The following is a 23140-nucleotide window of genomic DNA, read 5'->3' as shown; positions in this document are numbered from 1 at the left end:
ACTTCTTCTGTCTCTATTTTCCCGCGTGAATGAGGAAAAAACGACCTCGTTTCACCTCTTTTGAAAGATGTTCTATATCCACCGTAGATCTATCCAGCACGGCACATCGCACGATCATCATCGGTCAATGTCGATATTTACCCTCCTATGTAGCAAGTGGGCCCCTTTAAAACTTGACGAAGCATCACCAAATCATCCTGGAATCTCCACTTCGCCAATTACCCTATTAGTTGACTTGCTCAGCCCGCTTGGGACACGTGGCATCATCCCGCGATGCTGCGGTCCTTAACCTCCCCACATCTTTCACCGCGGTTTTGCGAGAGCCGTCCGATCTGCTCGCTCGTGCAGATTCATGGGGGACCATTAGTTGCTCGGCATTTGATTGAGGAAATAAAACCCGAAATATCAAAGTCGGACTTAGGGAATTGAGAACCCACAGAAATATAAAAAGGGGGGCCCTACCATAATGCAAAATACATAGTTTTCTTAAAAGTTCGGTAGGAAATAACATTTAGGGAAAGAAAGCGGTCCCCTTTTGACGATGGTAAAGACCCTCAAGCTTTAAAATGAAAAAGGTAACGCGAAAATATAACAGGCATGTGGTTTACAACAAAATTTCATCCGAGAACGTATAAACCTGAACACCCTAAACCCTAAGGGCGAAAACAAAGAGCAACAAAGAGTCAAAATAACTAAAATCTTTGTCAGAGACACCAAATTTTGCACAGTCATTTTCAGGACTATCACATACCATACTACAATACCACATAAAATATGTCACCTTTCAGAGCATTGTATGGCTATGACACCCCTTCCTTCATGAATTTGGTTATTGCTGACGATATGGTGCCAACTGCCAAGAGCAAAAAACTAGATTGCACAAAGCCAAGAGATATTTAGTGTCTTCAATCCAACCTGCTCAAAACCAATACAAATTATGTACAAACCAGAATCGTACAAAGAAGAGTTTTGAGGTGTGACATGGTTCTGTTAAGTCTACAGCCATATAGATAGGCTTCTATCAAGAAGAATGGAGCTTAAAACTCAAGCCCCATTCCTATAGCCATATAGGGTCATGAGGAGAATTGTTCAAGTGGCTTATGAGCTTGAGATACCATAGCAAAGCACGATACAAAATGTGTTTCATGTATCATGCCTCAAAAGCCTAAAAGACATCATGTTAGTCCTTCTACTGAGTTGCCTCCTTTGGATGATGAAAGAAAAATTATATTGGTACTTGAAACTATCTTGGATGTCAAACAAAAGAAATTAAGAAATAGGATGATTACAAAGTATTTGGTACAATGGAAGGATCTTACCACTAAAGAGCCACTTAGGAGGGTTGTAATGTCCCCAATTTGGAGCTAAGGCAAAATTTAATAAAGAATGAGTGAATGATTAAAATAAGGCCAAAAAGCTTAAGTATTGTGCATAAATATTTTAATTACTCGTTATGACTTAAGTTGGGGCCAATTTTTAAGTTATAACATTATTTCTCCTAGGCGACCATACTTGGGGGTCATTTAATAATTAATACAACTTATATTATTTGCCTAAGTCGCTAATGAGGAGTCTTCTAGAGGCAATCAATGGCTTTTTTGAAGAGCATTGAGTTATTATTTAAGGGGTCAATTCACCAAAGAAATCATTCATCATGGTCTTCTTTTATCGATTTATGAGTTCTCTGCAATTTAGTATTCAAGAAGGACGAAACCCCTGCTCCCAGCAGTTCTGGATGTAGCCTGAGGTCTGCAACTACAGTCTGATCTATTCTGGAAACATTAAGTCAATTCGAGGATTCTATCTCTAGAGCTGAATCTATTTATTTTGGGCGGTTAGAAGCAACATAGACAGTCAGATTGGTATCGCTGCCTCAGCTTGGTAGAAAGACCTACAACACTCCATACAAAGGCTCTCATTGCTGCTATTTCAGATCAGCCATCATCAACAGAAGCATTTCGAACAGTGAAGGCCATTTTCAACATTTGGTTCATACTAGCCTTTGTCAAAAGACTGTAACCTCATCCGGATGCTATGTTTGGTATGCCTTGTATTCAACACTGGATATTTAATGTTGTCTCTGGTTGAAGCTTTGTTTGATAGTCTTAGTATTAAAACCTTGTTGCATGTTAACATAAACCTCATCGATCTGCCTATAATTTTGTGAAAATCTCATGGAATGAATTATCTCTTGGTTTGGTTGTTCGTTTATATATGTTATTCGTAAAAATCCCTAGCAAGGATATTTCAGTAGTATCAAAGTGCAGTGACCCTGCCAGCCTGTGAGGATTTCCCTGTGCATGTTGGTTTGAGAGTGATCAAATCACTTGCATGTCAGAATTTATGGTTGCATGTTGCTTCTAATCAATTGCATGTCAGAATTTATGGTTGCATGTTGCTTCTAATCAGTTGCATGTCAGTTTGAGAAGTTTATATGCAGTCGAGAGGGTCTGGATCACATAGATACTTCACCAGGAGTAGGTCCGACCAGCAATTGGAAGGAGAAGAGGATCTCCTGTTTGATTCTAGCAACATGGCTGAACAAAGAAATGATGGCGGAAATGGTCAACCAAGCCTTCAGGATATTATGACACAGATAGCACAGCAGCAACAACAGATGATGCAAAAATTTATGCAGTCTCAACAATGATGAACATTTGTCATTGATGTTGAAGGTCATTTTGTGGTTAAAGTGAATGGTTCTGTTTTATCAGGTCTTTAGTTCTTTTTCAGACTCAAATGTGCTAATTGTGTTTCTTATATTTGTTGGTATAGTCGCTGCAGATATTCTGAAGTTCATTTGTTTGATTATCTAAAACTGTGTTTTGTATGATATGAATGGGCATTCTATTCATTCCTTGTCGGCTATTCAATATATTCTATATATCACGTCTGTATCTGAATATTCTACAGGATTCAGTTTTTGAATATTCAGGCTCAGTTTATGATGCTTTCCGGTTTTTTGTTCAGTATTCAACAGATGTGTTTTTGTGTGGTTGTTTGGCTTCTGAAAAGTGTTCTTCACTTGGCAAACGCAAGGAAAGGAGTGCTGTATGTATGGAACAGAGACGTTTTGTTTTAACGTCTTTTTGATGATATTCATAAGTTGTTGGGTATTCTGAAAAGTCGTGTTTGGTGTAATAAATATGAAGTTCATTTACAAGGAGCTAAATATTGTGTTGACAGTGATTGTTCAGCCGTTTTTTTTTAAGGTTCGAAGGAGTTTTTTTTTTAATAAAAAAGCGTCGGCTGATGTTTAAATGATGAAGTCGCAATGTTTAGCTGGTAATAGTCGGTGGTGTAAGCAGAAAACAAACACCTCGAGAAGGTTTTGGTTGGTGAAGTATGCGTTTAAAAAAAAACATTCATTCATTTGGAGTGAGCGGTGATATTATTTTGGATTGTGCGATATCATTTGGTGCTGAATAATGTCAGATTTCTTTAGCGCAGATTCAGCATTAATTTTTATTAATCTTTACATTGTTTTGGAGTGTGGAGTGTTGTTTTCTGGAGAATCGTTTTTCTTTTTGGTTATTCCTTCTTCTGGACGTGAATGTTCTGCTAAGAGCTGTTTTTCCTATGCTGTGCACGTGTAGTGTTTTTTGTTGCAGTGCCGTTTTCCTTTTCAAAGAGATACGCTTTTGATTTTGTGAGAAGATCTATTGATCTGTATGTTGTTGAGTTTTTGGTTTTTGGTTTCTTTTGAAAAAGTGAAGGTGTATAAGTAGAGCCGAAAGTGAAGAATAATTTGATACAATGCAAGTATTATGATGTTAGCGTCTAATCTAAAATTTTCTGAAGGAATGTAAAAGTGCGTGTGGGTAGGAGGCAAATTAAGATTGAGTTTGATATGGTTTTAGCTGAGTCATTCTTTGAATGCTAACGCTGGGTATGTTCACTATGTAAGAAAAATTCTGAGGGTTTGAGTATTTGTCCAAGATTTATAAAAAACGCAGACTCTGGAATGCTGAAGCAGTAGCTGATATCGTGAATATTTAATATCAAGCTGTATGAATTATTATCTGTTGAGAAAATTCCAGTTTCAAGTGTTCAACTGCATTGCATATCTATCTGATATGAAGTGGATGTAAGGAGAAGAGAATCTATGAAGAAAAATACATTTCTGGGACAATATTGGGTGGAATGTATTGTTTCTACATAGGACTTTTATTGCAGAAATTAGTCTTACTGTAGGGGTATTAAGTTTAAGCGTTTTATTCACTGCTGAATAAAACACAGATACTATTTTTGTAATCTCTTTCTTATGATGTTTGTTGAGTAGGTGCTCAATTAGGAGGTTGGAACCTCTATGTTTTTGTAAGTGCTCTTCAGATGAGTTGCAGCTCACAGATGTAATTGGGTTGGTGCCCTCTTATTTTTAAAAGAAACTATTATTGTCGTGGTTTTTTACCCTGAAGGGTTTTCCACAAGATAATCAGCTTCTAGCTGCACTTGGAAATTTAAGGATCCAACAACCGCAGGCACAAGGTCAAGATGTAGTTAGAAGTGAGGCCAGGAATTATCATCAAGAAAGGACAGCTTCTAACGCTATTAGGACAGTGAACACCAGATTAGATCGGCCTCTAAGACCTGTGTTTGTGCCAAGGCCAGCTGAAGAGGAAGTGGTTCCAGAAGTAGAGGAATAGGAGACTCAAATCACGGATGATGTCATGGTAGCATATGACGAGTACAAAATGCTCCCAAATGATGTAAGGCAGTTAATCAACCTAAATCAATTCATAAACCAGAGAAGGGATAAAGCCAAATTCCGCCTGGAGAGGCAAGAAAGGAGATCTAGAGGGCAAACCAGGCAAGACACTCAACCTATAGAATTTAAGGATGCATTGAACAAGGTTTCATTGCCCACTTTTGATGGAAGCAGGAAAGTAAGTGCCAGATCATGGGTGCACAAACTCGATACACTCCTGTCACTGAAACCTATGGAGGAACAGAAGGCTATACAGTTTGCCACAATGCATCTAGAGGGTGTAGTATATGATTGGTGGCATCATGGGTTAGTGTCCCAGGATCATGCCTTGATCCATTCCTATGAGGAATTTGTCAATAAGTTGATTGCTCAATTTGACAGGAAAGATATAGAGATCTACTACAGAGACTTCGCTCAACTCAAGCAGGTTGGACATGTGGAAGCATACATAAATGAGCTTCAGAAAATTGCAGTTATGGTTCCTGATATGTCTGAGAGGCGAGTGACTATGTTGTTTGTTGAAGGTTTGAGTGACAATTTAAGGGGGTTGGTCAAAGCACATAAGCCTAGTACTTTGCATGATGCCATTGGGTTAGCTATTGACCTTAAGGTCACACCTCCTTTTCAGCCACACATGATGAACTTTAAAAAATATGAAATCGGATGATGAATCAGATGAGAAGACTCCTATTCGACCCAAGAACACATCTCCTAAGGTAGAAAGAGTCAAGAAATGAATTAACAAGAAAGAACCTTTGATTTTCTTACAAAGAACCTTGGGAACCAGGACATAGATGTCTTGGTAAGGGCAAGGCTCATCTTATTGAGGTGATATCTGATGTGGACAGCAGTGAGGATAATGAGCATGATGACAGAACACGTGGTACATTTGCTTCCCTATTTAGTGGATCTAGAGACCATCTTTTCATGTGAATGGGATTGTCAAAGGATAGAAAGTTGTGTGTATGGTGGACAGCGGTGCTACACATAACTTTATTGATGAGGACTTTGTAGTCAAGGAAGGACTACAAGTAGAAGACTTTTCCGGATTCAGTGCCATGTTGGCAGATGGATCCAAAATCAGTTGCACTAGAAGAATACCAAGGTTGAGTATTGAATTAGATAATTATACCTCTGAAGACAAATACTATGTTGTTGGAATTGATGGCACCGAACTAGTTTTGGGAGTACCATGGTTGAAGTCTCTTGGAAGACACATCCAAGATTTCAACACAATGGAACTTGAGTTTACTCATGAAGGTAAGCAAGTTGTGTTGAGAGCTGCCAAAAGTGTTAACTCACAGGTTGTGGCAGCCAAATGTATGCAAGCTTACCTTGATAATGAAAATACCAATGGGAGACATGGAGATAAATCAGACTATCCCATCTATGACAGCAGCAACATATGTCCTTATACCCATGACTTGGCAGCCTTGATACATGGTGCTAGCAGCAATATAATAACTTCAGCCCTTGGTGTAATCAATATGCATGACAACATTACTGTTCCAGATACGTTAGACTTTACGGACACTTATGTGGGGTCATATATGACCAATGTTCTTCATGGGGAAGGTTCTATACATGATGTTATTGATTTGAAGCTGAATAGCAATGCATAGGATTATGGTAGCTTCATAGCTTTGGGCATTATCATGTTTACAACAGCTTATAGCAGTGGAGACCTGTAGTAGATGCACCAAGTCTTCTTTGGGATCCAGGTATTGCTTGGTGTTCCTGATCTTAATCAAATTTGGTTCTTGTGATTGCTTGGGGCAAGAAATCTCGGGGTGGGAAGAATTGTACTGTCCCCAATTTGGAGCTAAGGCAAAATTTAATAAGGAATGAGTGAAAAATTAAAATAAGGCCAAAAAGCTTAAGTATTGTGCATAAATATTTTAATTATTCGTTATGACTTATGTTGGGGCCATTTTTAAGTTATAACGTTATCTCTCCTAGGCAACCATACTTGGGGGTCATTTAATAATTAATACAACTTATATTATTTGCCTAAGTCGCTAATGAGGAGTCTTCTAGAGGCAATCGATGGCCTTTTTAGAGAGCATGTAGTTATCATTTAAGGGGTCAATTCACCAAAGAAACATTCATTATGGTCTTCTTTTATCGATTTATGAGTTCTCTGCAATTTAGTATTCAAGCAGGACGAAACCCTTGTTACCAGCAGTTCTGGATGTAGCCCCAGGTCTGCAACAGCAGTCTGATTTATTCTGGAAACATTAAGTCTATTCAAGGATTCTATCGCTCAAGCTGAATCTGTTTATTTTGGGCCATTAGAAGCAACATAGACAGTCTGATTTGTATCACTGCCTCAACCTGGTAGAAAGACCTACAGCACTCCATATAAAGGCTCCCATTGCTGCTATTTCAGATCAACCATCATCAACAAAAGCAGTTCGAACAGTGAAAGCCATTTTCAGCGTCTGGTTCATATTAGCCTTTGTCAAAGATTGTAACCTGATCCTGATGCTATGTTCGGTACGCCTTTTATTCAACACTAGATATTTAATGCTGTCCCTGGTTGAAGCTTTGTTTGATAGTCTTAGTATTAAAACCCTTGTTGCATGTCAATAAATACCTCATCGATCTACCTGTAATTTTGTGAAAATTACATGGAATGAATTATCTCTTGGTTTGGTTGTTCGTTTATCTGTTATTAGTAAAAATCCCTAGGAAGGTCATTTCAAGGGTTTCAACATCCCAGCTTGCAATTGCTTGAAGCCAAGCTGTTTCGGAAAGGACTGATTGTAGCATCCCTTTTTTCAAACAAAAATGAATCAAAGAACCCAAAGCCTATTTTTATTCCTCATTGGCTAAAGGGACAATTAGCAAGGAAATAATATAATAATAATTTATTAATTTGTCCAAAAGGTACCCTTTGTGATGTTTTCACACATCGCCCCATTGCAAATGGGGACTCCCACTTTTTTGCTTTTTAGGGTAGATGTTCTCTTAGGTTGCCTAGCTTAGTAGTGTTTTTAGAGCTTTTACCCCCTTACTTGAGAGAGGATGGTATGCAATTTCTAGGTCGTGTCCAAGCATGAATTCCATGATGAGGGTTTGGAGTAAGAAATGTATGAAAAGAGTGAAACTGGAATATCGGTTGCTTTCCTTGGGTCTCTAGAAGGAAATTCAAGGATAAAATCTTCTCTAGAGGGAGTCTGCCTTTTCATCCTCCTCCTTCCATCCTTCTCCTTTCATCCATCCTTCCCCACCACATCCCACCTTAACCTTCCACTTAGCTCTTTATCCTTCATCCCTTCACCATTTATCCCTTCCATCCAACCTCCCTCCCATCCTCATTTGCGTCCTTTCATCCCATCCTTCCTTCCGTTTCCATCTCCTTCCACTTCTCCCTCACTTCACTTTCTTTCCTTCATCTCATTTGCACTTCACCTTCACTTGCCCCTTTCCACTACATCCTCCATCTTCCATCCTTTACCTTCCACTTCACCCTCTCCTTTTCCCCTTTCATCCTTCCTACCTTCCTAACCTTTCCTTTCACCTTCCTCCATACCTCCCAACTTCTATTTCCTACATCCTCCAACCCACACCTCATACCCTTTACCCGCTTACTCCTTAACTTCTACTACCCCAATCCTATCCTAACCTACTTTCCTTCACCTACCTAACCCCCATCCCATCCTAGCCTACCCTTCTACTACCCACTGCCAACTCCTTCATTACCCTTTCACCTCCCACATCCTTCATCCCTTATACCTCCCTTTCCCTTAGCATAACCTTATACCCCCTTCACCTTCCCTTCCACATCCCTCACTTCCTTGCCACAGAGGCACTTCATTTCTTTTCCAACCTTTCTTACACCTCTCTCCACACGTCATGTTCTTACCTCACATCTCTTACCTTCCTTCCACCGCAGCATATCCTCCCGCACCCCTCTCTCCCACACAGCACTTTACTTCCCCACATCCTTCACCCCCTCCACTACCGCGGCATGTTCTTTTTTATTTTGAACCCCCAACGAGCATAAGGAAGTCATTAGCACCAGCAAGGATAAAGAGGGCCCACTCGTAAGACAAGGTATTTCATTTAAACGTGAGACCGTTGACACCTTGACCCTTGGAATCCATGACAAAGGGGAATAAGGCATAATGTAACATAAGGATGAGGTGGCAGCAATAATGGAATGACCGATTTCCAAAGATGGAATGACCGATTTCCAAAGACAAAAGCATTCTATTTTGAACAAAAGCCGTTCAAAATTCAAAATAAAATAATAAAAGAGTTAAGTCGGCTTTCATCGACATTAAAGTTTGAACGTTGAAAATCTTTTAATAAAAAATGAAAAACATATAAGTTGGCCTTTTAGAAAAATAAAATAACAACAGACGCCTCCGTTTAGGATCAATACTTATTTAAGATGGTCGATTGTTTCAACCATCTCATTCAATCTATATTCTCTTAAATAAGAAGTGAATTCCATGCTAGGGAGGTACAGATTCATGAAAGAAAATAAAATCATTCTGCAATTCAAACCACGTAATTTCAGATAATGAATCTAAAATCAGATCAGAAATTGGGAATGAATAAAAGAGGCAGATTTCAACAGAGACAAGTCAATTTCAGACCTGAAGGTATGAGCTTATGTGTTTAAGGACAGAATTCCAGCCAGTGGCAAAAGAAAGAGCAATATTTGAGGGACCACACAGGAAATTCTAAGGCAAAAGAAAGCATATCCATTTCCTTGATTTTTAGTTGTTGATTAGTCATTTCCAGAAATTCTAAATTTATTTCCAGAATTCTGATTTTATGCGATTAGGAATGCAAGACTGCTGCCTTAACATTTTCCTTTCATAATTTCTTGCATTTTCATGTACAAGTATGTTTTTATTTTTAGGTTTGGGTTATTGAATGATGAAGGAGATCAATCCACCACAATACAAAGGAATGGCTTCACAACATGAGAGTACACGTGCTGAAGGAAGAACTTTTACACAAGCTTTTATTTCCTCTAGAAATCCAAGAATCATTGTTAGTACAGCCAAATGAAAGCTCTAGTGTGGAAGTGATCAACATAGGAGATAGTTCCAGAAGAGTTTGTCAAAGTTAGAAGATGATATAATTTGGGAATATCTCCTACCTTCATCTCATTCATGTTTGAGCTTGGAAATGTTGAGTATCAAGAGAAATGCCTCATTCATCTACAACTTGTGATGAGTTACAAAGATCAAGCAAGCTGAGGTGGTGACCAAGTCTAATCCAATCATATTATTCGAAGTCAAGGCATCGAGATTCGATGCACCTAGCTCATCCATCAAGGAGACAACTTCCACATGTGAACACAAAATTCGAGATACCTAGCCTCATATTCTATTGGTTCACATTCAATATTGAGCCTAAATGTAATTTTCTCATTGGCCAAAGGGAGTTGTTGTAACAAACCCTAATTAGGGTTTCCACCTTGTAATCTTGACCATTGATTGTGAATCAATCTGAGCCATTCATTGTAATAAAGCCTCTATAAAAGGCTCAAATCTCTCATTTTGTAAAGGTTAATGGTAGGCAAATTAGAGAATAGATAAGAGTAGAGTAGAAGATAGAATAGAAGTTTGATTAGGAGAAGGCAAAGATTGTTGCCAAGACTTTGTTGTAAAGAGCATACGATTTCATTGAAGCTATGGTGAGTTTAATGTGTCATTTCAACAAGTTGCATGGTCTCTACTTCTCAATTCATTTTCATATTGTTTAGATGAATGAAAGAACTTTGTGTGTGATCAATCATGTATCCATACCACTAGCAATTTGCTGATTGTAAGTTTGCCTTGTGTGATCAACTGGAATCCTTAAATGAGCTTAACTTCAATTGCTATTCACACTTTGATATGCATTGCCTTAATGGTATCCTTGTTGATAATAGTGATTGGAACATCATTTTGTTCTCCTTAGAAGATTGCACTAAGCTTTGTGGAGTTGTTGCTTTGCATGTCAAAGCAAGGTTTAGTTTTGTTTCACCAAAGATTGTCCATCGTTCCAAACATTCAAGCATTCAAAGATTAACGTAAGCCCACCTTGTGATTCCAGCAGTATCACATCAAATCATCGAGCTATCCATACATCAAGACCTGACAATAGAAACCTTGGATTCATATTGGCTCTATCATATAATTCAGCATCCGAGAAGATTTTGATCAAGAGAGCGTAGAATACTTTTGGTATTTTATTATGTGTTAGAACTTAGAAGTGTCTAAAAAACAAATCAACAGTACCTTCAGTTATAACTTTCGAAATTGACACTTTATTTATTATTATTAAATTGGGCCAAAAAAGAAATAAAAATTATAAAATGAAAAATAAAAAATTTTCAACCAAAAAGGATACTAATGACCCAAAACATAATTAATAATTAAAAGGGGGAAAATGATAAATATTCAAAATAAAAATAAAATAAAAAACATTTTGTCATGACCCCCGCCATATATATATAATATCTAGGCACTCAAAGTAAAGGGGAAAAAAATTATTATTTTCCAAGCAATGGCTGACCTATTGATATTTAAAACGGATTAAATCCAATTTATACAAGGCCGACTCCCTTTATTATATGCAAACTAACATTACCTTATTATTTGTTTTTGGGCTGACCACACATTGGCATATGATCCAAGGCATATATAAATGAAGATTAAATCGCCAAGATAAAGGGAGGGATTGATTAATATATCATTACCAGGTGGCGATTCCAAAGGAATTTAGGCTATGCAATGATCACTAGAAGTAGCAAATGTTGAAGTGTTAAGGCAGCAATTAAAATCCATTGAGGGCAGCAATTAAGGTTTATTTAAGACAGAAATTAGTAATGTCTCCGAGGGTAGCAGTTGGCATAACCAAGATTAATGTCTTCTTAAAAGGTTGTCTTTTTCTAAAAGAGGTGCCTCACTTCATGGAGATATAAGATTTTGTGAAGAATGGGGGAGGGCATAACATGCAGACACAAACAGATGTGTGTAGCAGAAATGAAGATATATCAATAAAGCAAGTGGAACGATTAAGGAATTCAAATATAAAATCATTCAAGAGATAGAAGAGGATAAAAGCACATATATATAAGGTGGGTCTGCATTGGAGAAGAAGGCATGAAGCATCAAACAAGACAACAATAAGAATTTAATCAACAACCAGACAATCATCAAACATCAGGAGAGGGAATCAATTATCACCATGGAACAAGAGAGATAGTTTGCAGTCCAGATGTAGAAAAAGCAGACTTATAACTATTTCAGATCTATGTAACTACATCTACTAATACTTGCATCTGGTGGTATATACTATATATCTGCCATTGCATTACTGTTAATGTTTATCTCAATCCATATATACATATTTATGACTAGCTATTGAATGTATATGTCTGCAATAACTGTGTATGAAACCTCCATCAAGAATGGAAGGAAGGAGGAGTAGAAAAGAGGGGAATTAGAAGGTTGCCATCTAAGTAGACCACCCTAGGGATGTCCATGTTGCCTGCCCCTAGGCCCAAGAGGGCAAAGATCTGCCCTGGGCTTAGACAGGACAACCAAGAAACACCCACTACGATCTTCTCTCCGACTTTACAATGATGGCTAATGTCTTCAAGGGGATGAGACATAGATGGGGACGGCAAGTACAGGCACCCCACTAAGTAGGCCACCCCGGTGGATGTCCATGTTGCTTGCCCACCAAGGCCAACAGGGTGAGTGTCCACTACTAGGCTTAGTGTGGAGATTGCTTTGAACGGACCTATCATGTCTCGTCCTCCAAAACCCTAATGTGTTTGAATAATATTATAGATGTGATATGAATATTATGTGTTATTGTGTAACCCTGATATTATGAATATTATTGTGTGATTGGTTATGGTTGCAGGATTCAAATCCAGGATCGTATTTTTTAAAGGAGATATTTTACTTGGTAAAGACGTAAACCTAACCCTAACTTGTTGCAAATGTGATTCTAGGGCAAATTTGGAAAGGGGACATTACACATTTTTTAATTACTTTCAGAGTTGGATGGAAAAAGGATTAAAAAAGAAAATATTGGAAAATGCAAATCACTCTATCATTATCTATTTTCCAAAAAACCTTGTTGCAAAGTCTTGGTTCAACATCTTTCCCTAAAGAAATCCCTCTTGGATTATCCGGAATTGAAGGATAAAAATCTTCAAGTTCTTACAATTGGCTTCATGCAGAGGTCAGGTTTGGGCTTAACAGGTTATTGCAGGTATTGCAAATCAAAAAATCAAAAAACATATATTTTTTAATTTATTTATACTAGTATGATCCTTTCAAAATAAATCAAGAATTTTATATTCATCGTTTGGTCGCCTACCCAGCCATACCACTTAAAAGCATCGAAAAGGTAAGTCAATCCAAAAAAAAACAAGTCAAAAGGGATTTTGAGCATGACAAGGAGATTGCAAAAGACAAATAGAAATTCATAATGTTCTTGGCAGGTGGCATGAGTAAGAAATTTAGCAGGTTGGAAGATTTGAAACTTTTGTTTGTGTTTTTTCTTTCTTAAGACAGCTGCCTCTAATCTTGCCGCCAACCATAACCTCAAAGAAAGCTTTTCCAAGGTATCCACAGCTTTGACCAAGTCCAATCAGCAGCTAAAGAGGAGGTGATCTGGCAAGCATAGCAAAGAAAAAGTTAATTGCATTTTTAAAGGTTCATCATAGGTAAAAGGGAGTTGAGCTGTGTGGGAGTTAATGCAGGTCTGATTCCTCAGAGAAAAAAAAAACCAATCAGAAGTGATCGCGGCCTTTTATTAAAGTTAGATTGGAGACTAAAAATTATTGCTTGTGCGTTTTGGCACTGGCACACTACCTTGAATTTCTAGCTTCTTGGTAATCAGGTTCTTTTTATTCTGTGGATTTTTTATTAAATGTTAATTGGAATTCAGATTTTAATAATATGATGAGTTTTTTTATTCAGAAGAGGGTTTCAGTTCAAATAAGTGTTTATGGTTCAGCATTGCATTAGAAAAACTTTCTATGGAAATTGTTAGGCATTTTTAGAAAGGTATATTTCAAGTAACTTAGACTACGACTAACTAAATGGGATGAAAATGGCGCAACATACACTTCTAAGAAGCATGAAACACACTATCAAGTGGGGTATTTTGAAAATGGAGAATGATATTTATTCAATTACATTGACTAATTGTCTAAGCACCATATATCATAAAAGTAATCAATTACTCAATTGATCATATAAAAGCAGTCAAGCATAGAAGTAACTTATTAAGGTTAGGAGGATTCATTCATTAGACATACTTCCTAATTAACAGCAAGCAATAATCCCCTAAAACTAATCAAAGCTCCACCCTTTATTTTAGTTTAAGTTTTCCAATTTCAATGAGATCAGTAAGATCATTATTGAATTACTGCCTTTCAAAACGATACTTTTAGTAGAAAATTATCTATTATAAGATGATTTGCTATACCATTTCTTATCACAGTAAATATCCACCTCAGACAATATTTGCATCATGTAAAGAAACCAATTTTGGGTCATAACCTCTGTAGTATGGATATAAAAATTAAGGTCCAAAAATACCTATTACATGGAAAGAAATAGCATCATTGTACAAATGGATGAAGAACAAAGATCCTACAATACTCAAGGAAGAATAGCTGAAAATTTTAAAATACAAAGTCAATTATATAAGGCTTACATGTGCTATCCTATAGTAATCAACTCAAGTAGACTCTGGGAAAAATACACAAAACCAGAAGCAGTTCTTACTTTTTGAAGCATGGTTCCGTAGGATATCCAACTGCCAAGAAAGCGATCAAACATCTCCACATCAGAAAAATATTCTGCCCCATTTCCTCCACCCAATGCAAATAATTTTCCATCTAGAGAAGCTCCTGCCAAGCTTCCTCTACACAGATTCATTGATGGACATGTAGTCCATGAATCACTCTCCTGATCATAACGTTCAACTTTACAGAAACATTCAGAAGGTTATCAGACCTTTTATATAACACAACGTAACAAGGTACTAGTGACTACCAATTTTATTGTGGATATTCATCAATTTCAACATGGGGAATTAAGATAATTTAAAATATATCTGATTTAACAGAGAGCATATGCATACCACTATTATACCACAGACTTCCATTGCCACCACCAAATACATAAATGCTGTTGTCCAGAATAGTTGCTGCAGCATATGAGCGAACACTAGGCATTGGTGCAAGCGATTTGATTGTGTCTGTTCGCGGTGAATATCCATCAAGTGTATTCAACCACAAATCTTGGTCTCCATTATATCCTCCCAGGAGAAAGATAGAAGGCAATTTTGGCTCTTCATGATTAGATATGTCTGCTAATTCATCCAAGGCAATGTTTACTTCCCTTCCTTCCAATAACTGTTCAAGTCGCTTAACTTGCTCCTTCAGAGTCTGAATTTCTGTCTCCATACTTGTCTGATAAACCAGATCAAAGGTGTAACATGTAAGAAAGAAAAGATCTGAAAACTAGAGTTTTGGGACTACTGCAATATATCGAAATCTTCAAGCATGGCATACATTTGTCCTAGAATGTTTTCATAAACATCAAATAACTATAACAGAAAATTGAAGGATAGTTTGAAGAGTTGTTTTATAGAAAACTTCTTGAATTATTTCCCATATTGTTTAAGAATTTGAATCCCAGATCAACAGTAAGAAACTCAGAAAGACATGTAATGGTTTATGCTCTAGTCACAATTTGAGATTTTTTAATCAATTTGTGTTTTGAATTGAACACATGGTTTACACTTTACACACAAATTTTTCTCACATGTTCAAACCAGCCAAAACCATCATAACCTGCTGCATCAAAATCCTTCTCGTGGTGTTCATTGATCACTGCATCTTGACCTCAGATCAGCCCGTTTGGCCTCTAAGCAACATAATATAGCTTTAGACAATAAACAAGTTAAGCTTTAATAAATTGTGGAGCAAAATTTTAGCAAAAAAAAACCAATTTTCACTCTAAAATGTATATACATTACAGGTATGCGTTGGTTGAAAATTCAAATTCAAAGTACCTCAAAGAAAATTCTGCAAAATACAAGACACAAGGTAATAAGACATTTGATTTTCTCAGTAAGAAATCATGTGAGATATGGGAAGTCATGATTAATACTCAACTCAACAGTTTGATTTTCTCACTGACAACTAATAAAAATTTGTATGAAAATTCAGTGCTTCGTGGTAAACGTGTTCACTGCACCTTAAGGATGTGAATGAAGCGTCTTACTTAATGCTAGAAGTACTCAACATGAGATGCTTCTAGCAGAAATCAGCCTCCACGTGATAAATGTCTGGATGTTTCTCTTACAGAGAGAATGAAATTAATTAAAAAATGGATTTCTTTTCTATCCTTTACCATACTAAAATTTCTGTCATAATTCCTCAGTTCTGCTATAAAATGCCAAAATCTGGATTTCGTTTCTTGCTACAACAGAGTTAAATTTTGGTCATTATTAAAACTGTATTATAACCAAATATCCAGCTGACGCTATAGAGTTGGTAATAGATTAACTGTTTTTTATCTATAATTTAGTTGTGGGCTCTATAGGGGGCCATGCTCACAAGGAAATTAATAACATAAAAGCTAATAGCCAATGTAAACCAATACAGAATGATTTCTAAAACAGCCTGGCTAAGGCACAGGCAAAGAAAGTAGGAGACTAACTAGCCCTTCAGATTTTTTGCATGAGACCTCAGAACCATCTGAACCACAGCCTTCATTATAGAGACTGATTTCCAGTTAGAAACCAAAGTCCAAACATCCCCATCAAAGGCTGCCTCAATTGACAGCAAGAGCAAAAATAAAACCTACAGATGCGCTTTATCCATGAAGGGAGAGCCTCATCAGAAGATATATGAGCTTCCTAAAAGGAGGAACAACATACACATCAGCCATTGTGGACTTACCATCAGTAGACAAAGAAGCTTCTGAAAAATCCACAGGGAAAATTTTAGTAACCACCAATGGCAACAGAAAAGCTACCATACGAGGGATTGAATGGGACAAAATCGCAACCTCTGAAGAATTGAAAAATGGTAAATCCTATCTTTGTACATGATCAACTCATCAACCACTGTGTACCTGTTGTCATCAAGTGTGCAATCTATAACTCCTGCTTCCCATGAATCTTTGGCATACTCTGCTGCAATTAACTATCTACAATAGTAGAAATCTTTGTCAAAGAACATATCTAAGGCCTTTTAGAAATTGCATCAGCAACTATGTCTTTCTTTCCCTTGACGTAAACGATATCAAAATCATATGTGTAATCTCCTGACCCACTTCTGTTAACTATCATTGAGATCCTTTTTATTCATGAAGTATTTGATGCTATTGTGATCTGTTTTGATGATTGACTTTCCCCCAACTAGGTATGGTCTAAATTTGGCTAAGGCATTCATTATAGCCAACATCTCTCTATCATACACAAAGTAGCTCCTCTCCACGCCTCTTAACTTTCTGCTCTCAAAGCAGTGGGATGCTTCTCCTACATAAAAACTGCTCCTATACCCTCTCCCAAAGCATCACACTCCAATTCAAAAGGCTTGCACAAATCAAGTATTGCCAATACTGGACATGTAGACATTAGCTACTTGAAGTGCTCAAAACATTCTTAGTCAAATTTGTGAGCGGGTCTACAATCTGTGAAAAACCTTTGACAAATCTCCTATAGAATCCACAAAGACCAAAGAATCCGTTAAGATGAGTGAGATTTGTATGGGTAGGTCATTCAATAATAGCCTTGATCTTCTCAAGGTCCACTCTTACTCCCTCTACAGTGATGATGTGACCTAGATAGAGTAGTTTTGTCATCTCGAAGTAACACTTACACTCCTTAGCATATAGAGACTCACTCTCTGAAACACTCAATACCTCCTTAATATACTACATATGCTCCTCAGAAGTCTTGCTAAAAATTAGGATGTCATCAAAAAATATCAAAACAAATTTCCTTAGTTGTTTCCTAAATACTTGATTCATACAACTCTGGAAAGTGGCTAGAGCATTTGTCAATCCATAGGGCATTACCAAAAACTCAAAACGCCCAAAATAACACCTAAAAGCAGTCTTCTCAATATCCTCTTTCCTAATTCGAATCTGGTGATACCCTAACCTGAAATCTATATTAGAAAAATACCAAGCCCCATGCAACTCATCAATCAATTCCTCTATTCTAGGAAAGGAATACCTGTTTTTTATAGTCTTTTTATTCGGAGCCTTATGGTCAATACACATCTGCATTGTTCAATCTTTTTTCTTCACCAAAACTACTATTGATGTGAATGGGCTTTTGCTAGGTCTTATGTGCCCCATCTCCAATAACTCCTTAGCTGCCTTTTCTATCTCATCCTTGTGTCTCCTAGGATGTCGATAAGGAGTAGTAACCATTGGTTTTGCTCCCTCCTCTAGCTCAAGGACATGCTCTATTACCCTCTTAGGAGGGACTCCATGCGGGATACTCCCAAACACCTTGCTATACTTAGATAGCAACCTTTGAACATCTAGATGATAGCTGCTCTTTTGCTGACCTAGAATTTCATGAATTGTTGGCATGATGAGACACTATGTTGTCCACTCTACCTGTCCATGCTTGATGAGCCACTCTACCTGTCCATGCCTGATGAGCCACTCCATCCTCTTGAGTGACACCACTCTAGGTCCTCCATCCAAAAGTCCTCTAAGTACCACTTTCCTACCTTGATGCTCAAACCTCATTTCCAACTTCTGCAAGTTGAAAGAGAACTCTACAAGTGACAACATCCATGTCATGCCAAGAATAACGTCATTGTCTTCCATGTCCACCACATAGAATTCATCTTCTACCTCTTAGTCACCCAACTATATACACAGACTGGTAATCTTACGAGTACAAGGAAGTTTGTGCCCACTAGCTACCATCACCCTGAATCCATCATGTTCTTCGATCTGCAACCCCCACTTAGCTACAAATCTCTCATAAATGAAATTATAGGTATCTCCAAGATCTATCAAAGCAACTACTTGTTGCCCCTATATTAGACCTCTTACTTTGAAAGTGATTGCCTTTTGGGCACTAGTAAGTTGTGCAATGGTCCTATCATCCTTGGGTTCTTCTTTTGATGTATTTTCCCTTCACTACTCTTTGAATCAAATTGCTGATATGTTTCTTCTGATGCAGATTCCTCAGCAAAAAAATACTCCAACTACTTCGCCTTAGCTTTCATACTTTACTTATGTGAAGGGTCCCAAGGTTCTTTGCAATGGAAACACAATTTCCTCCTCCTAAGGTCATTCAATTGCTCACTATCCAACCTATTTGAATCACTCTGTGGCTGATGTGTTTCCTTATGAAATGACTTCTTATCTTTATCTTTCTTAGGAGGGAAACCTTTAGACTAAAATTTACTTCTCGATGTAGAAGCCTCCAAATCCCTTGCTTTCTTAATAGCCTCCTGCAAGGTAGGTGGGTTGAGAGCTTTGATCTATCCTCTCGAAGGATATGATAACCCATCCATAAAAAGAATCATTAGCCTCCTCTTTGATATATCTGTGGCAAACACAAGTCTCTGAAAACCTGCAATATAAGTATCCACTCAACTCTATTGCTTCAGTTGCGCCAACTCCTTGAAATGCGGCTCAGGATCATTCTTATCAAACCTTTCAATCAGCCTCTTTGTAAACTCTGCATAAGAAGTGACCCTATCATGCCCCGTGGTGATCATACCATGATGCCACCACTCATGTCCAATGCCATCAAGATGTATCATTCAATACTTAAAGACTTCTTCCTCTGGCATAGGGTTGAGCTGAAAATAGGTATCTACCTTCTAAACCAAAGCTCTAGTTGTAGTCTTCCCTGAACCATCGTAATAAGTAAGGATCAATTTCCCACCTTCTTCTATGGATCATAATTTTGTCTCCTATCACCGGTGCGAGGTCTATGCTTCATCCTAACATCAATGCTCCCTCAATGATATAGCAGCTTAGAACTCAAGACCTCCATTCTCCCAATCATACCTAAAGTGATCCTGCAAATCTATTATTTAAGGCTCATTATCAACTGGTGCTGGTATCCTAGGTGGAAAGTTAGGCATAAGAGGCCTCAATCTAATGGTTCTAGTTTGCTGATTTGGAACTCCACCATGTATAGAGTTCTCTCCTTGGCCATTATTGCCTCCATTGTTACCTCCATTATTATTTACACCAATATTTATCCCCATTCGACAAGCCATCATTTTGTCAATAACTTCAAATGCTGATTTTGTTGTTGGGCCCTTTGTTCTGTAGCTTGTTGTCCTCTAGCCAGTGCATCCGACAAATTCAAACACCTCTCTTCTCCCTGATCTCTGGTATTCCTATCACCCATAGTTTCTGTAACCTATACTTCTATTGCTCTCTGTTCTTTTGTTGCCCTGTGTTCTTCTGCAACCAAATATAAGTTTGACGTGTTTCTGCGTGTTATAATAATGTGTAAAAGGTGACTGATCAAACTCTGACATATCACTGTTTTTTCATTGTGTACCCTCTAGAATGGTAGGATACACTGCTCTAATGCCATTGAAATAAGCAGCCTTTTTTTTTTGAGTGTTTTCACAATGGATTTGAGTTGTCAAACAAAGTGCAGATAATAAAATACTTTATAATAAATTAACAACTCAAAAAATTAAAGAAACTCAGAAATACAAGTAGCTGATAATTCCAAAATTAATTTCTAATCTATTTAATATAATTATAAAAGAGAATGAGATGCATCCTTTGATAAGAAAGTCTCCCTTGAAAAGAGTCGCCTCTATTCATAAAAAGGGGTGATAAGGTATAGAAGCAAGGAATGAAATACTATTTGACATAAAGAAGTGCAAGCAATGTAATGTATTTCCAGCAATTTAATTGCCTAGCCATAGTGGGTGAACAAGGCATAAATATAATGCCAATAAGAGGAAAACCGTAATTGGGAAGAAGGTATGCAGCAAACAATCAAACCAACATAGTGGAAGAATCAAAAGATTTAACTCATGGACCCAAGGAAAACTATTGTACCCAACCAACAAAAGGCCGCATCGAACAAAGGTGATCAACATTATAGCCTACAACCACAAACAAAAGCACATGAGGAAAGGCAAATAAACTAGAAAAAAAAAATCGGCTAATGTGATTGTCACTCAACCTAGATACTCTAGCATCAATTTTCTTCTTGTGTTATGTTATTTTTCGCTCTTCCCTTCTATGAAGGTTCTTATTTGTCCTCTGTCCTCTTGAAGTAAAGCTTTCCTCCTACCTTCTTTCTTAGATTACTTATTTCCCTAGCATAAACCTATCACTAATATGTAACGCAAACATGATCAAATATTCTTTGTTGCAATTTGGAGACCTAGTGCATAGAGGACACCAACTCTTCTGAACACTAATGTCCAATATTGAATTCGAATTCCAACTACCGACAACAGCTAAAACCCTAAACCCCCATGTTCCTTTACTATGTTTCCTACTAGTATCTAGCCAGAGTCATCCTATAAACTATCTTCCACTCTCTTTTTGAAGGTTCTACATTCTAGTTGTCAATGTTCTACACTACTCACACACACTTAGATTCCATTTTCTCGCTATTGTGTTTTAGAGCTCTTCCTTGGCGTCTTATACGTCCAATGATTTGAATCACCTACGAAACCTCTCCATTTTGTTAGATGGGTTGCCTCCATCATCTTCCTCAACTCTATCTCCCCTTTCCTTGCTCCTTAGCTAGGTTTTCCTCCTTTGTTAGTTTACAAAACCCTAGCCTCTAAAATCAATTCCCTCCTTTTGTGTCAGATGGAAACTGGAACCTTCAAATCCTTCCCCTTTAAGATCCCTCTTTGAATGTCAATGACCATTTCCATGTCTCTAATTTCTTCCTCATTTTACTACACCCTCTATAATTATAGGGTATCCTACTAGGTTTTGTAGTGGCAACCATTACACATACCATAGTCCCCACCTAGGGATCACACACTCCCAAATTTTCCTACAATATGTTGAGGCTAAATTTTGCCACTCAACGAACTAACACCTCCCAATCGCACTAACCCATTTTAATTTTCAAGTGGCTAAAAAGTGTTTTCAATATTTTGCACAAATCACAAACTTCAAATAAATTAGGTGAGAGATCCCTAAATTTTCAAAGCACTTGAATGCCCAAGCACAAGTATCTATAGAGCATACCAACATTACTCCTAGACACAACTGCCTAGAATTGGATAGTAGCATTTGCCAATTTTTCATAACCTTCTATGGTACCCCAAAGATCATCTCCCAACTCCATACTGCCCTTCGCAACTCCAAATCAGCATCAAACTTCAAAACAAAAACCTTTTCTCTCACCCTCTATGTTTTCAAATACTTTTTCAATTCCTAGCTCTAGTATCTTAAATTTTAGATCTAAAACTTATGAACTCATTGTTATTCGAAAGCATCCAATCAGGTAAGTAGTTAAATCACATTATGAGAAGAAAGCATTTTACAAAAACAATATTGAATTTAATTTTTTACCTACCATGGGTTGTCCTTGATTCATGCATGGTACAAGTCTCTTCTTTGAGCATTCACTAATTTCTTTGCTATAATATCTAAGGCCCTCATAAGGTCATCTTTCCTTTAATTGTTAGTATTCTTTGGCCATCTTTGCCAGGTCCTCTTCCATCATAGCCCATTCTTGCTAACAAGTTGGAGCATATAACTTTAGTATGCAATTCAAACTTAAAGAAAACTTGATCATGGATGTTCTTGCACACTTTTCAATAACTTGTTCTTCTTGATAAGGGATCAATCAACTCTTCATTGTAGATTTATTTTCTCTTCTTGAAGCTTTAATAGTATTTCATCCTTTGCTATCAACGTTTGTAGCAATTGCTCCTCTTCTTGCAACTCTTCTATATTTTCAAATCAAAAATTCAAATTGGTCCCTTCTCTACTTGCAAATCTTCAATATTTTCCCTCAAATGGTGCATTTCCTACCAAAGAGCTTTGTCCCTTTACAACCTACACACGTTGAGATAATTTAACTAAATTGGTCATACACAAATTCTCTTATGTGTTACCCAAATCTATGTACAACCTCAAGGAACTTGTGGCTCTAATATAATTGATCTATAATGTCCACCAAAGCTAGTTATAAACTAGGGAATCAAGCAAATAAACTATTGTTCTACTTGGAAATCCAAATGGCAATGATCATTTTGACAAATTAAAGAGCTTCTATCAAAGAAATGAAGTGCTGAAATGTAGCAATATGACACAAACAAAAGTAGCATCTTAGGAAAAACACTAAATGGGGTCAAAAACCTTACTGGTAGAGGCAATCGTTCTTCAACCATAGTGTATTGCTCAAATAGACATGTACAAATGTAGTTATAATCTCTATCAAGCCTAAACTACTTCA

At 37.3% G+C, this 23140-nt stretch overlaps 1 protein-coding gene across 8 annotated transcripts in view; it reads right to left on the bottom strand.

Moving 5' to 3' along the window:
* Positions 1-23140, bottom strand: part of LOC131029660 (uncharacterized) — a 127651-nt gene that overhangs the window by 68906 nt on the left and 35605 nt on the right. For all 8 annotated transcript variants that reach the window (XM_057960238.2, XM_057960242.2, XM_057960240.2 and 5 more), the window contains 2 exons: positions 14828-15158; positions 14470-14669 (listed from right to left, as the gene is read on the bottom strand). In XM_057960238.2, coding sequence (XP_057816221.2) covers positions 14470-14669; positions 14828-15158 — 531 coding nt within the window. The remainder of the gene's footprint in view (positions 1-14469; positions 14670-14827; positions 15159-23140) is intronic.

This window comes from Cryptomeria japonica, chromosome 7 (assembly GCF_030272615.1).
Source record: "Cryptomeria japonica chromosome 7, Sugi_1.0, whole genome shotgun sequence".
Taxonomy (NCBI): domain Eukaryota; kingdom Viridiplantae; phylum Streptophyta; class Pinopsida; order Cupressales; family Cupressaceae; genus Cryptomeria; species Cryptomeria japonica.
The sequence above is the reverse complement of the archived record's forward strand: the minus strand, read 5'-3'. Positions and strand labels throughout refer to the sequence as shown.